This window comes from Microtus oregoni, unplaced genomic scaffold (assembly GCF_018167655.1).
Source record: "Microtus oregoni isolate MIOR12 unplaced genomic scaffold, Mior012 000029F_ref0000214, whole genome shotgun sequence".
Lineage (NCBI taxonomy): Eukaryota > Metazoa > Chordata > Mammalia > Rodentia > Cricetidae > Microtus > Microtus oregoni.
The window spans coordinates 21,887,979-21,903,240 of record NW_024543088.1 but is presented as its reverse complement, the minus strand read 5'-3'; the positions used below and the strand labels follow the sequence as shown (position 1 = coordinate 21,903,240).

Sequence of the window (15,262 nt, the reverse complement as noted above, 5' to 3'; positions counted from 1 at the left end):
CATAAATAAATGACATTGAGCCTAGAATTCGTGATCCTAGAGAAGCTAAATAAGGAGGAGAACCCAAAGAAAAACATATAGGCATCCTCCTGAATATTAACCTTCATCAGGCAATGAAAGGAGACAAAGACAGAGTCCCACATTGGAGCACCAGACTGAAATCCCAAGGTCCAAATAAGGAGGAGAAGGAGAGAGAGCACGAGTAAGGAACTCAGGACCACGAGGGGTGCACCCACACACTGAGACAATGGGGATGTTCTATTGGGAACTCACCAAAGCCAGCTCGACTGGGTCTGAAAAGGCATAGGATAAAACTGGACTTGCTGAACATAGCGGACAATGAGGACTGCTGAGTAGTCAAGAACAATGGCACTGGGTTTTGATCCTACTGCACGTACTGGCTTTGTGGGAACCTAGGCTGTTTGGATGCTCACCTTACTAGACCTGGAAGGAGGTGGGAGGTCCTTGGACTTCCCACAGGCAGTGAACCCTGACTGCTCTTTGGGCTGATGAGGGAGGGGGAGTTGGTTTGGGGAGGGGGAGGGAAATGGGAGGAGGTGGTGGGGAGGAGGCAGAAATCTTTAGTAAATTAATTAATTAAAAAAAGAATAAAATGTCAGTAAAGATTAAAGAAATGTGCCGAAATTCAGATATACTTTACAGATTATTGCCATGTTTCTTAGTTCCTTTAGATGGCAGAAACAACATACCAACATATAAACAGAGGATTAAACGTCTGACTTGTGTGATCACATTCTAATTTCTGGAGGACAGATTTGCAAATGGACACACTGAGCTAAGCACCCTATGGCATCTCTTCTGTCCTTGTCCCTGTTGTTTGTGAACAATCATCGGTTATCATTGGTCAGCAGCAACAAAGTCCTTTATGTGCCTATGTCTTCATATCAATCCAATATTACTTCTCTGTGTTCCCAGAGCCATCTTAGGAAAGTGCAGGGACTCACTTTGCTTCAGTATGAGCTCATTTGATGAAACACAAATGGAGAAGTACTTAAAATCTTATAATGAGATTATATACAATGGTACTCAGATTTATCACATCCCCACATCTTCCCAAATTGGAAAAATGTTAATCTAATGTCAGAAAAGGAATTATTATATATATATATATATATAACATTATAGTAATGTTATATATATATTACTATAATGTTATATATAATATTCACATATCATACAGTTTGTATATTTATTATATACACAGTATATTGATTATATTGTTTTATATGATATAACATATATTTATATAATAATTATGTTATATAATATGTTATATTTAATAATAGTGTATGTTATATGTCATATGTTGTATATTTATATCATTGTATATTAGAATAATAATATATAATTTCATAGTTTGCAAAAACTATACAATGAATTTTATTTTCTTCAAACGAAAGAAAATATACCAATAGTTATAAAATGTGAATGTACTGTTACTCCACTTTGATTTAATTGTAGAAAAACATCACAGAGAATATTTCTCTCTAGAGACCTGTTGACCCTAGTCATATAAGCAAATAAATCTATGGGAGGAATTCAAATTTTACTTTTGGTTTTATTTTTTTATTATCTACTGCAACAGTTGAAGAATATTTGCACTTTTTATTCTAACTAGGACACAAATGAAGGAAAGTGATTCCCTTTACCTTCTTCTTTGTGGAAACTTAACATTAGGATGGCAACAGTTCCTGGCCATGGAATCTCATTATCACAGGACAGAGCCTATACACTGGCTCAGGCAAATGTACATTTATAATTTACTTTTCCATCTGTGTCTCACTATGATGAGCACAACTGTGGTGTAGCATGTAGTAGCCTTCAGCACTCTATTCAGTCTTGTAACCCAAAAGCACCAGAATAAGATCATATTTAAGGTTAACAAGTGACAGAAGAGAGAATAATTGTTAATTGTTAGGTGAACCAGAGCCAAGAGGCTTGACCAGGCTATTCCTGGAACCAGTGCAGAAAGATACAATCAGTAACTGCTAGAGACCCTTATACCTCAGCATCAGTACAGATTGGGGGGGGGGAGACTCTGAAAGAAATGATTATTAGATTTAGAAATGATGTAAGGAATGAGAAGGTTCATTCCAGAAACCTTTTTAATCTTCACGAAATTTGAAAGAAAAGAAGGAAAGATGGAGGGATAAGACAGGCATCCAGGTCCTGCTTTTAATCTCAAGAGATCCCAGGATCCACAAATGCTGCTCGACTCTGCGGTTTTCCTGGTATTGGGAAATGGTGACTTGCTGCAGTATGAGTCTTTTACTATCACCATCACCACTAAATTACATCTCTTCAACCCAGGGTACAATTCTACTCCCAGGGAGGAAAGGGCAGCTTGAGGAAACACCTGTTGAGTTGTAAACTCTAATTCTGCATGTGAATTTGTCTAAAGAGAATAAATTTGAGTTAGTAGTTAACTTTGGGACTTGTCAGTTTCTGAGAAGTATCTACTGCCCCCTGCTGGACAATGAATATTTATCTCCAAATATCTTCAGTAATAAGTGTCCATTCCCCAATTATAGATTACCAAAAAAAAAGTTTCACACTGTTTTTGCTTTGATTTGTTTATTATAAATTGTGTGTTCATGTCCAAATACACACACACACACACACACACACACACACACACACACACACACACACGAAAGTACTGTTGGATTCACAGGAGCTGAAATTAAAGGCAGTGATAAACTACCCTAAATAAATCCAATGGATTGACTTTGAGTCTACTGTAAGATCAGTCTGTTCTCTTAACCACTGAACCTTCTCTCCAACCACCCAAAATACTTTAAAATTATGCAACTGTCCCAAAATAATACTACTTATAAGTAGTTTGAACACATAAACTGTGCTATATCAAAGAATTTATTATATTGTGTAAATATACTGTAACAGCATAGTGACAAATCTTTCCTTCATTCTGAAGTGTATTTTTATAAAATCTAGAACTACTTTAACTGGTAAGTCAATTGCTTTGGCTATATCTTTTATTTATTCATAATCTAAATTTTCTGAAATAGTGCATGGAGGAATGTTACAAATCACCAAAGTATTAAATGAATTAAGAGTACAGTGAGTCCTCTAGAATAGGCCCCCCTTCCTGGGAAAGACAAAAGAGGCTAGGGGATTTAAGGACAAAGATTGCAGTCATTTTACACCTGCTCCAGGCTGGAAGATATTTATTTACCTTTGATCTTGCAAAACATCACACAGGACATTCTTATAGTTACCAAACAGTTTCAACATATCAGGACCTTTTCTCCATAGGGATTGTGGCCCCTTTGGTGTTGTAAAACAATTTATTAAAGAAAGTGAGTTTCCATTTGTTAACAGGTAAATGTAACTCCCAAGTGGAAGAGGTGCATGGACAGGTCACTTATGTCAATCCCAATAAAAATAAAGGTATAGTGCTCTGTTTGTAAATTATACGTTTTACTTGGTAGCATCTCTATGAAATTACCATTTGCAGAAAAGGGAACATTCCATATAAAGATCTAGAAATTTGAAGACTATTTCAATGGATAACATCTGGTTAAGTCTTACCTGAATCCCTTTGTACTCTTCAATGCTATCTCTGGATGGAGAATTGTAAAGATACCAATGCATTCCAATCCTGTGATACCTTCTTAAAAGACAGTCATGGTCTGATTCCACATACAGACCAGTTTGCCTGGCTTTAGGCTTCCCACATAAGGTATCTGAAGAAGTTTCAGATTTCTATTACTTTTCTAAGTTATCATTGCACTGGAATTTTAGATGTTCAGAGTTTTATTATTGAAAAAAATGGAGTTTTGATAGCTACATACAGTTTTCAGAAATACTTAAATTTCTGTTGATTTTACTAGTCCTGGAATTTAGGTTCTTCATGGCACTAACAGGACTACAAAGAAGCTTCTTCAACATTCCTATATTATCTCAAGCTACAGAGAGACAGAAGGACAGAGGGGCAAATGGACACCTCTTATGAAGGGATGTAGCTGTAGCAATGTAGCATCTCTGTTCATGTCTCTTTATCTCATTCTCTCTTCCTCTCCTCTGTCCCTCTTGTCTCTCAAGACTGGTCTCCCCCTTCCTTTCTCCTTTCCTATTTCCCTCCCCCAACAAAAAAGTTCTAAAGGCAGCTCTGACACATGATGTTGCCTCTATATTCCCCCAATTTTTTAAAAATTGTTACAATTGCATCAAGGAATCTGACCTACTAGAAACTAATATCAATCTCTAGGGCCCCACTTTGACTCTAACCATCTTCAAGTCCATATTTTACAAATCAATGCATCCTGCCAGACATGTGCCAAATCTACCAGGCAAGGAGCCCTCCAGATATTATAGCCCATGCACCAGTTCTGAGGACACCAACTGGGAAAGGAGTGGTAGGTTGAGTTCACCCACGTGCCCATTCATAAAAAGCTCCATTAACCCCTAACTCTTATTGACTCTTTAACATTATGGATGTAGGCCTTTCTGACATCCAAGAAAACAGCAGATATGGTGGCTCAGGAAATTCTTGAGCGTATTTATCCCTTGATTGGCATGCCACAGACCATTCAAATGGAAAACACAATCCCTGACTTCAAACTCTACTACAGAGCTTCTGTACTGAAAACAGCCTGGTATTGGCTTAAAAGCAGATAGGAGGACCAATGGAAGTAAATCCAAGACTCAGATATTAATCCACACACCTTTGAACACCTGATTTTTGACAAAGAAGCAAAAAAAAAATATCAAATGGAAAAAAGAAAACATATTTAACAAATGGTGCTGACATAATTGGATATCAACATGTAGAAGAATGAAAATAGATGCATATCTATCACAAAAATCAAGTACAAATGGATCAAAGACCTCAACTTAAAGCCAGCCACACTGAACCTCATAGAAGAGAAAGTGGAAAGTACACTGGAACACATTTGCACAGGAGATCACTTACTAAATATAACCCCAGCTGCAGAGACACTGAGAGAAACAATTAATAAATGGGACCTCCTGAAAATGAAAAGCTTCTGTAAAGCAAAGGACATGGTCAACAAGACAACACGACAGCCTACAGAATGGGAAAAATTCTTCATTAACCCTATATCAGTCAGAGGTCTGATCTCTAAAGTATACAAAGCACTCAAGAAATTGGTCATCAAAAGAACAAATAATCCATTAAAATTGGAGTACAGACCTAAACAGAGAACTATCAACAGAGGAATCTAAAATGGCTGAAAGACACTTAAGACAATGCTCAACATCCTTAGTCATCAGAGAAATGCAAATTAGAACAATTCTAAGGTTCTGATTTACATCTGTGAGAATGGCCAAGATTAAAAATATCACTGATGACAACTTATGCTGGAGAGGTTGTGGGGTAAAGGGAACACTCCTGCATTTCTGGTGGGAACGCAAGCTGGTACAGCCCCTTTGGATGCCAGTGTGGTGATTTCTCAGAAAATTAGGAAACGACCTTCCTTGAGACCCAGTAATACTACTTTTGGGTATATATCTAAAGGATGCTCAATCATGCCACAAGGACATGTGCTCAACTATGTTCATAATAGGATTGTTTGTCATAGCCAGAACCTGGAAACAACCTTAACTGAAGAATGGATAAGGAAAATGTGGTACATTTACACAATGCAGTACTACACAGCAGAAAAAATAATGACATCTTGATTTTGCAGGCAAATGGATTGAGCTAGATGACATCATTTTGAGTGAAGTAATCCAGACCCAGAAACACAATTATCACATATACTAACTCATACATGGTTTTAAACATATAGCAATAAGAGCAGCCTACAGATCACAATCCCAGAGAACCTAGACAACAATGAGGACGCTAGAGAGACATACATAGATCTAATCTACATGGGAAGTAGAAAAAGACAAGATCTCCTGAATAAATTGGGAGCACGGAGTCCTTGGGAGATTATACAATGGGAAGAGATTGGCAGGGATGGGAACAGAGAAAAATGTAGAGTTCAATGGACATCAATAAAAAAATCCATGATTTCACTGTTTTACAATTGATTATTCTTCTATTGTCAATATAATCCTCATTTCATTATCGTTTTATCTGCTTAAAGATGTTTTGATTGCTTCTGTTTCATGTCTATTGTGAATAGGGTAGCAATAACCGTAGGTGAGCAAGTATTCATGAAGTAATTTATTGAGTACTTTAGGGATATATGAAATAGGTTTTTGACTTGAGCATAAATTAGAATATCCTCAGATTAGTTTTTTTTTTAAATGTTGATTCTCTATACAGATTTCCAGAGTGGCTGTACTAATTTATGTTCCACAAACAGTGAATAAGTACTCCTCTTTTTTAACAACTTCATCAGTATTGATGACTATAGGTTTTGTTGACTATAGCCATCCTGACTGGAGTGAGATGAAATCTCAACATTGTTTTAATTGTTATTTGTATGATGGCTAAAGATGACAAAAACTTTTTGTTGCATTCTTGGCCACTTTAATTTCATCTATTTAGTTTCTTAGGAAGAACTCTCTGTTCAGATCCTTCACAACTTCTTTTGGGTCACATTTTTCCCTTTCTGAAGTCATTTTCATATTTGACATATTAATCTTATATCAGATATGGAGTTTTTCCAAGTTTATTTTATATTACCAGTATAGTAGTCTTTTAGTTTTATGAAGTTCCTATTGTCAGTTTTTGGGTTTAATTTCTTGGGGAATAGAATCCAGTTCAGAAAATCCTTCTCTATACATATTTGTATGGTTCTATTTACGTTTTCTGCTAACAGTTTTAGTGTTTCAGTTTTCAGACTAGGAGCTTTATTTTCTATTTTGCAGTTTCTTGTCCATCTTTATTCCTCAGTTTAGCCTGAAGGGTTACTTCCTGTGTTCTATTCAGGTGTGCTTTGTTGGTTAGAAATTCTTTTAGCCTAGTTGGGAGTATACAAAAGTTTCTTATTTATCTATAATAAAGAGTTTTGTTGGGTGCAGTATTCTACTTTGGCAGTTGTGGTCTTTCAAACTTGGTGTATATTGCTCCCAGTTCTGCCTCTGAAAAATTTCACTGAGAGAGACAACTGCAGTTGTTCTGAAGATTTCCCCCCCTATAGATGGTTTGTGTTTTTTCTCTTTTAGCTTTCAATACTGTCTTTTAGCTCTGCAATTTAGTACTTTAATTTTTTTCTATGGAGATATCTTTTCTGAAATCATCTGTTTGTTGGTCTGTGTGCTTCGAGCCTCGCCATGACCATGTCTTTCCTATGTTTGGAAAGATTTATTTATTCTGCTATCTTATTAAAATCCAAACTACTCCATTGACCTGGTATTCTTCTCGTTCATGTTTGCCTATACTCTAGCGATTTGTTCTTTCCATGGTGTCACATATTTTCTGCATGTTCTTTGTTGTGTGTTTTTAAAAAAACTGTGCACATTTTTGTCTCTTTGTCTACTTTTTGTACTTTGTCCCTAAGTCAGAAAAGGTTATTGTCTTCTCCATCCATTATTCTTGTAAGGCTTCCCTTGTGTAGATTTATTATACTTTACAATGTTTATATTCTTAAATCATTTACTTTTTTCCAATTCATGTCCCTTCATCTTCTAATTAATTTATGGAATGCTGTGTATTAAACTGTCTGGGGGGTCTTAATTCAAGGAAACACCATTGCTTACCATTCCCTTACACTTGACATGGGGGGAAACCTGATTGATGAATGAATTGGAGAAATATGGGAAAAGTGCAGAAATTGTTTTTACCTGATTATAAAATTTGGCAAAAGAATTATACTGACACAGAAAAGAACTTGGCTATGAGGAATAAAGTTTCTGAGGAACCTAGGGCTTTTACGGCTGACTGCCTATGGTCTTGTAAATCAAAATTGGAATTGTAAGGAACACAAGAAAAAGGATACAACAATGAAGTAAAACTCATTGAACTAAGCTTCTGAAATCGTGAGTAGTTAGCCTCTGAGGTGAAAGCCTCAGAAGTTCTTTTCTGATTAATTCAGCTAAGAATTAAGAATACAGTGACTGGCATGGGGCTTGGGACCTGGGAAAATGTCATAATTAATGATGATGTTCTTATTTCAAAGAATCTTTATAGTTCTTGTGAGCTGCATTGCCCAGGTAATGATTAACCTGTGGCAAGAAAAAAAATGAGTCATTTTCCTTATGTAAAATTTACAATAAAAGACTGAGGTTTGAAGCTCAGGATAGAAGAACTTGTCCTGCAGCTGGTAGCCCATCAGCTTGCATCAGAATCCTTTGTGTATTCATTTCACCTTCCAGATATCCCAGATTCGAGGCCCATTGTGCTGCTGAGGCTGGTCCCTGTCAATCAGAAACCTGGCTAATTACCTCATGTGGATATTAGACCATGTGTACAGGACACACTCACAGTGTGTAATCTGAAGTACAATTTAGACTTTGTTGTTTTGCCAGTTAGTGTCTCTTCAGCAAGATAGCCTTATTTGTTTCTCTTCCCTCTTTAACATTTTAAGAGTGATTTGATCCTACCCTGAGCTTTTTCTGACTTTGATTTTTTGCTTTCCATTTCTGTCTCCATGGTCATGTAATTTCCTTGTAGCTTTCTGTGTACTGTTCCCTAAATCATTTCTTAAAAACATTCAATATTGCCTGCTTTTCCTCTTTTTTATTTTTATTTTTGTTTTTATATTAAAATAATATGAAATAAAATAAAAGACCCAAACACCTACAAACACTTGACTTTTCACAATGAAGCCAAATATTCAATGCAATAAAAGAGAGCATCATCAATAGAATTGTCTGGCAATACCTGAGTCAACATGTAGAAGAATGCAAATAGACCTATGTCTATCAACCTGCACAAAATTCACATTTAAGTGGATCAAAGACCTCAACATAACTATACATAGTTTTGGACACATTAGTACAAGAGACAACTTTCTGAATAGAACAGCACTAGCACAGACACTGAGACCAAAAATCAACAAATGGAAGCCCGTTAAACTGAAAATCTTCTGTAAATCAAAGGGCACTGTCAATAAGACAAAACAGCAGCCTGAAGATTGCAAAACGTTCTTCACCAACTCCACATCTGACAAAGGGCTGATCTCAAAAAAGTATAAAGAACTCAAGAAACTAGATGTAAAAAAATAATCCCAACAAATTATCCAATTAAACACAGAAAACTGATCAAACAAAGAATTCTCAACAGAAGAACTGAAAATGGTCAAGATGCACTTAAACCACTGTTTATGAACTTTAGACATCAGGAAAATGAAAATAAAAATAATTCCCAAATTACACCTTAACAAGTGAGAATGGATACGATCAAAACTACAAATGACAGCTTATGCTGGAGAGGATGTGGAACAAGGGGAACACCTCTTCAGTGCTGGTAAGAGTGAAAATTTATACATTCCCTGTAGAAATAAATATGGCAATTTCTTGGAAAATTTTGAAATAATTATTCTCAAGACCCAGCAATACCATCTTTGGATATTTAGACAAAGACAGCTTAATCATAACAAGGTCTCTCATTCCACTGTGTTCATGGGAGTTTTATTTGTAATTTGAAGAACATGAAAACAACCTAGATGACACTCAAAATAAGAATGGATAAAGAAAATTCAGAACATTTAAAAGAAGCAATTCAATGCTTTATGAAGCCAGAATAAAAGCTGACGAAAATTCAACCATAGAAAGGCCACATACCTGTTAACATGGGGGTGAAATTGAAGGGATTAAATGTAAATTTCTAGAAAATGGAAGAAAAAGAAATGAATTTTCTAATATGTGGGGGAAGATATTTATCTTGGAAGCGATCAGGCCCAACACCCCAACCATGTGGTATGGAGTTTCCCAGTATATAAAGTCAAAGTTCAGAAGTAAAAAAAAAATTACTAATTTCTTTTCAAATAAAAGGAACAAAATTTCAGAAAAATTACAGCAATTTTTTCTTTCATTTACTAACACAGGAAAAAAGAGAGTACATATTTCAAGTAGTAATTGTGAAAATGCACTATTTTATTTAATATTGTTATATTATTCTATAAACACAGTTACTCTTTAACAAAAGACTCATTGAAATACAGGAGATAGCCATGGAATCAACATTTTATAACATGAGCAAATTCAAAGCCTTGTGTGACTTCTCACAAGTAAATAATAACCAGGTGAACAAAACAAGATTATTTTAAGGGAGTTCATGTTGCCACAATTAGTTGACTTTTGAATTTCCATTCACAACAGACAAATAAATTTTGCTTTGTTTTTACTGAAAGTATTAGCTAGCTAATTAACTACCAACTGAAGAGTTGGCATCCAGAGTATCTGGCAGAGCCTATGTATTTATTACCTTATATCTGGAGCAGTAGCCTTGAGAAGCTGGGATATTGAGAGCTCATAAGTAGAGGAGGGCCTAACACTGAAAGGAGACCTCCAAAAATATACATTCACAGAGTCAACTAACCTGGGTTCATTGTGGCTGCAAAAGACCAAACAGACAACATAGGTCCTCCATGCAACTGACCTAGGCCCTTTGCATAGATGTTACAGTTGTGTAGCTTGGTCTTCTTATGACACTCCTTTCAGAGAAAGCAGTTGCTTTCTCTGACTCTTATTCTGGCTTTTGGGACCCTACCTCCCATAATGGCAAGCCTCAACACACAGGGAGATTCTTTGTCTTACTGTAAACTGGAATGCCATGTTTTTCTATGCCCAATGGAGACCCATCCTTTCCTAACAGCAATGGAGGAAGAGTGGTTTATGGTGTGGAAAGAGAGGGGTATGGGAGTAAGTGACTTAAGGAGAGGAGGCAGGGGAAACTGGCCCAGATGTAATATATATATATATATATATATATATATATATCAATCATATCATATTTAAAAATTAAAACTTGTTACAAACACAATACAATGCTAAAGAAAGAATATGAATCTTGGTAAACAGAGAAAACATCATTTGAAATAATGAAAAAGAGCTAGAGAACATGGCTAAATATAGCTATCACTTTTCTTACTATTTATTTAAACTAACGAATAAAGTGGACAATTTTGTCCTAGAGAGAAGTTTACAACACTTTCAAATAATGAGAAGCTCTTTATATTTTCTTTTTTGTATTTTTAATTTTTTTGATTTCATAATATAATTTTGTGGGCATTTCTGAGAACAGCAAGGCTGGCAGAATAACAATCCACATGGGGCAAGAAGGAATCTTAAACAATGGGACTCAGTAGCTTGGGTTGGTTCAGACTTCTAGAATTTGACCCTGAGTTGTGTCAATATTTAACATACAGCGAGGACAGCATTGAACACACCATTTCACCGCTTTTGGTTCTATAGTTATGTTCTGCTATCTGACAACAATAAGCATGTCTTACAAATGAATGCAAATATTTGTTGCAGGAGACACAAAATCACATCCAAGATCATGTTATGGAACAAAATGCACTTGAGCTAAAAGGCCTTCTCCCTTTTTCTTCTTGGAGATTCTCTCACAATTCCCCAAAACATTAATCAGTTTGCATCAGTTTGACTGTATTTTGCCACTTTGAATAGTGAATATGTTCAGTGTTGATTCTGGGAGTTTAGTATGGCCAGGTCATAGATAACACAAGGATAATACGTGTGGGTTATTGTCCACCAAAAAAAAAAAAAAACCCCAGCTGTCAAGTAGAAAACGGAGTATAGACATTTTCACTGAACCGACAACCTTGTGTGGGTAAACATTTCTAGTTTCCCCAGTGCTGTGAGTACATGAACCTTTGCACTCCCTACAAATTACAGCATTTTATGCCTTAAGTTTCCTACCTCCAACTCTTTTATATTCCACACATTTCTGTTCTCCTTCAAGTTTTTGTCCTTTTTATGCAGTTATTTTATATATAAATTTATATATACATATATTCCTGAATACAAGAAGACCAATCCATACAATATTACAATTCTATATGTTGTCAGGGCTGCCCATTGGTTACTGGACAATCAGTTTATGTGCTCTTCTCTAACGAAGGCCGCCTCTCCCAATCCCTGCTTTCCTCAATGTCTATAGAGTTCTTTGTTTGATGTTGTTGCCTTAAAGCTTTTCCTTGGGCAGTTTAGCATGCCCATTGGTATTATCCAATTGCCTCACATTGAGTTGAACCAAATCTATGTAGGTTGTCATTTGCTGTCCCACCAGATCCAAAATAATGACAGGGAGACTTCTTATTATGAACGCTTGGTATTAACATAGGCTTGTTTCCAATTAGGTCCAATAACTTAAATTAACCCATATGTTTTGTCTATATTTTGCCACATACCGCAATGCTGTTTCCTTCCCGTCTACTGGCAACTCATCTGCATGCCTCAATTCCTCTTCCTCCTTACTCTCTCTGCAAGGAATTTCTGCCGATACCTCGTGCCTAGATATTGTCCAGTCATCATCTTATTTTACCAATCAAAGCAATCTATTTTTACACAGTGTAGACATATTCCACAGCAAATGTACTTCCATTTTATGCCATGTTTTCATTGTTGCTCTCATCCATAGACGATACCCTGCCATTAGAAAATAGACTATCAGAACAAAAAATGGAATAAAATTGACCAAAATGTTTAACATTTTTATTGCAAAGACACACAATGAAAATACTTGAAGTTTAAAACAAGCTGATATTTATATAAAATCACCAAAACATCACAGGAAAATAATGTTTATATAGAGTGTAATCTCATTATATAAGCAACTATATTGCAAGAAATTAAATATGCATCAAAATCTGAAATAGTTTCAAATTGTCTGGTTCTTTAACACGTTCTCTCAGCATACAGTCAAGAAATGTTATGACTTAATTTTTTTCTACTACAATTATTTGCTTATTCATAATAGTTAATGCTTGAATAGTATGTTTAAAACAATGATGTATGAATTTTGTATACAGAAACTGAAGACAATAAAGTTCAAATATGGATACAATGTTTCTATATTTATAAGAAATATATATCTGTATAAGTATTGAAAAAGTTTTGAAATTTAATTAAAATGTGTGCCTGTGTAATAATTTGGTCAACATATGAAGATTTGTACAATGAGCTAATGTGAGGTATACTAATAAACTTTATGAAATGTATCCATTACATGAATTTTGTGATGCTTTCTAATAGCTGAGTTTCTGTTAAAAGACTATTTTATATTCTTTACATATGTAAGGTTTTTCACTAGTTTGGATCTGTGGTGAGCGTGAAGAGTTGAGACTTGGGTAAAGGACTTGCCACATTCCTGACATCTATAAGGTTTCTCTCCAGTATGGATTCTGCGATGTCTGTAAAGACCTGAGACAGTGGTAAAAGACTTGCCACATTCTTGACATCTGTAAGGTTTCTCCCCACTGTGGATTCTGCAATGTTTATAAAGATCTGAGACTGTGGTAAATGACTTGCCACATTCTTGACATCTGTAAGGTTTCTCACCAGTATGGATTCTGCGATGTCTGTGAAGACCCGAGACAGTGGTAAACGACTTGCCACATTCTTGACATCTGTAAGGTTTCTCACCAGTATGGATTCTTTGATGACTCTGAAGCGTTGAGGACACGGTAAATGACCTGCCACATGTCTGACATCTGTAAGGTTTCTCACCAGTATGGATTCTGTGATGTCTGTGAAGAGTTGAGGCCTCGGTAAAGGACTTGCCACATTCTTGACATCTGTAAGGTTTCTCACCAGTATGGATTCTGCGATGTCTGTAAAGAGTTGTGTCCTGGGTAAAGGACTTGCCACATTCTTGACATCTGTAAGGTTTCTCACCAGTATGGATTCTCTGGTGAGTTTGAAGTTTTGCATGACTTGTAAATGATTTACTACAATCTTTACACTTGTATCCCTTCCTTCCAGGATTAATTCCCCTATGCCTAGGGAGGCATGAATATCTGTTAAAATCCTTCTCACATTCCATGTAGTTGTTTTGTCCATTTTGTTTCCTTATATAATGCTTCTCTTGTGTCCGATCACACTGCAAAAATAAAGGTTTGTGTTACAGTCAAAATTCCCTTAAAATTATCATGTATGTATTGGCTCTTGGGAAAAACAAATTTCTTCTATGTATGAGAATTAATGAGTAAAGCTATATTGTGATTTGTTGTTTTGGGAATTTATCCCTTCAAGATAAGCATTCTGGTAACTAGTATTCCTAGAGTTCATAAGAACTGCTTTAATAACATCATTAAATGTGCAAGATTTCTCACAACTAGAAAACCACAATATATTTTCAGTCTCATTTGATTGAGAAAAATGTCTACTGTATATCCCAATTGAATAGCTTGGCACAAAATATAACTATTAATATGATTATTAGTTGAGGAAATTCTAGTGAATGTTTAATAGCATATGTGTCATTCAGTTTTTATGTTTTTCAAATTTTTTTGTAGAATAAAAACATGTTTTAAAACTTTATTTGTATTTTTTACTAAAAAAACTGCTTTGGAAAATATAAGTGACCTAAAGTGATCTAATGTGATATCTTGCAAGATAAGGTAGGGATTACTGAAAAATTTTTGCAGGATAATCCAGGGTGGTTGGTAAATTCAGATTATTCAACCATGACATAATCCATTCTCTTTTCTGTCTTCCCCAAATTTTGAGAACATCTTTCAATGCAAGGTTTTTAAGTCACTACTTACATCTATACCTGATATTAAATTCTGGATAGGATCTTGTCTATTCTTCTGTGAAAATATGTCTTGTCTTTGATGAAAATAGAAAACTGGAAGATAGAAAATACATAATTATCTGTATTAGTATATTTATGTGAAACATTTTTAGATATATAAGTGATACAATTTTATAAATATGTAGACCCATATGCAAGGTGGCATATTACAAAAAATAATCTTCAGCCCTGTTTCCGCCTTGGGGCCACCTGAGAGTGCAGATCTCCCATTAAACCTGGATATTTCTTAATTTGGCTCATTTTGATTTGGCTTGATTAAGAATTTTTACCTCGTCAGAGAGCTCGCTAAGGAAATATCCCTAACATTTGGAGGTTCCCGCCGAGCTAGGGCAGGTCCTTTCCACGTGGCAGGCCTCGTGTTGAAAGGCCCCTAGTCTGCAGTCCGAGCTCTTTATGCCACGCTTAAAACTGGCTTCTGGACTACAGCAGCTGCATCTTGATGAAGAAACAAGGGAGGCCGAGTTGTCTGAAGCAGCTCTCTCTGCTGTCATTTGAGCCAGGTCTGACCATCCAGCTACCGTAAAAATGAAAACATCTTGCTCCGCGCCAGGAAAGCCAGCGTTGGGGTGAGTTTCTGGC

General features: G+C 35.8%; 2 protein-coding genes and 1 gene segment (V, D, J or C); all 3 read right to left on the bottom strand.

The window, feature by feature from the left end:
• Positions 1 to 15,262, bottom strand: part of LOC121464736 — a 994,671-nt gene that overhangs the window by 70,752 nt on the left and 908,657 nt on the right.
• LOC121464737 (immunoglobulin lambda-1 light chain-like) overlaps positions 1 to 15,262 on the bottom strand; it is an 840,936-nt gene that overhangs the window by 67,283 nt on the left and 758,391 nt on the right. The gene's annotated exons all lie outside the window — the stretch shown is intronic.
• LOC121464628 (zinc finger protein 345-like) overlaps positions 13,139 to 15,262 on the bottom strand; it is a 218,511-nt gene continuing 216,387 nt past the window's right edge. The window contains exon 8 of the mRNA XM_041677657.1: positions 13,139 to 13,559. Within this exon, the coding sequence (XP_041533591.1) occupies positions 13,139 to 13,559 (421 nt within the window). The remainder of the gene's footprint in view (positions 13,560 to 15,262) is intronic.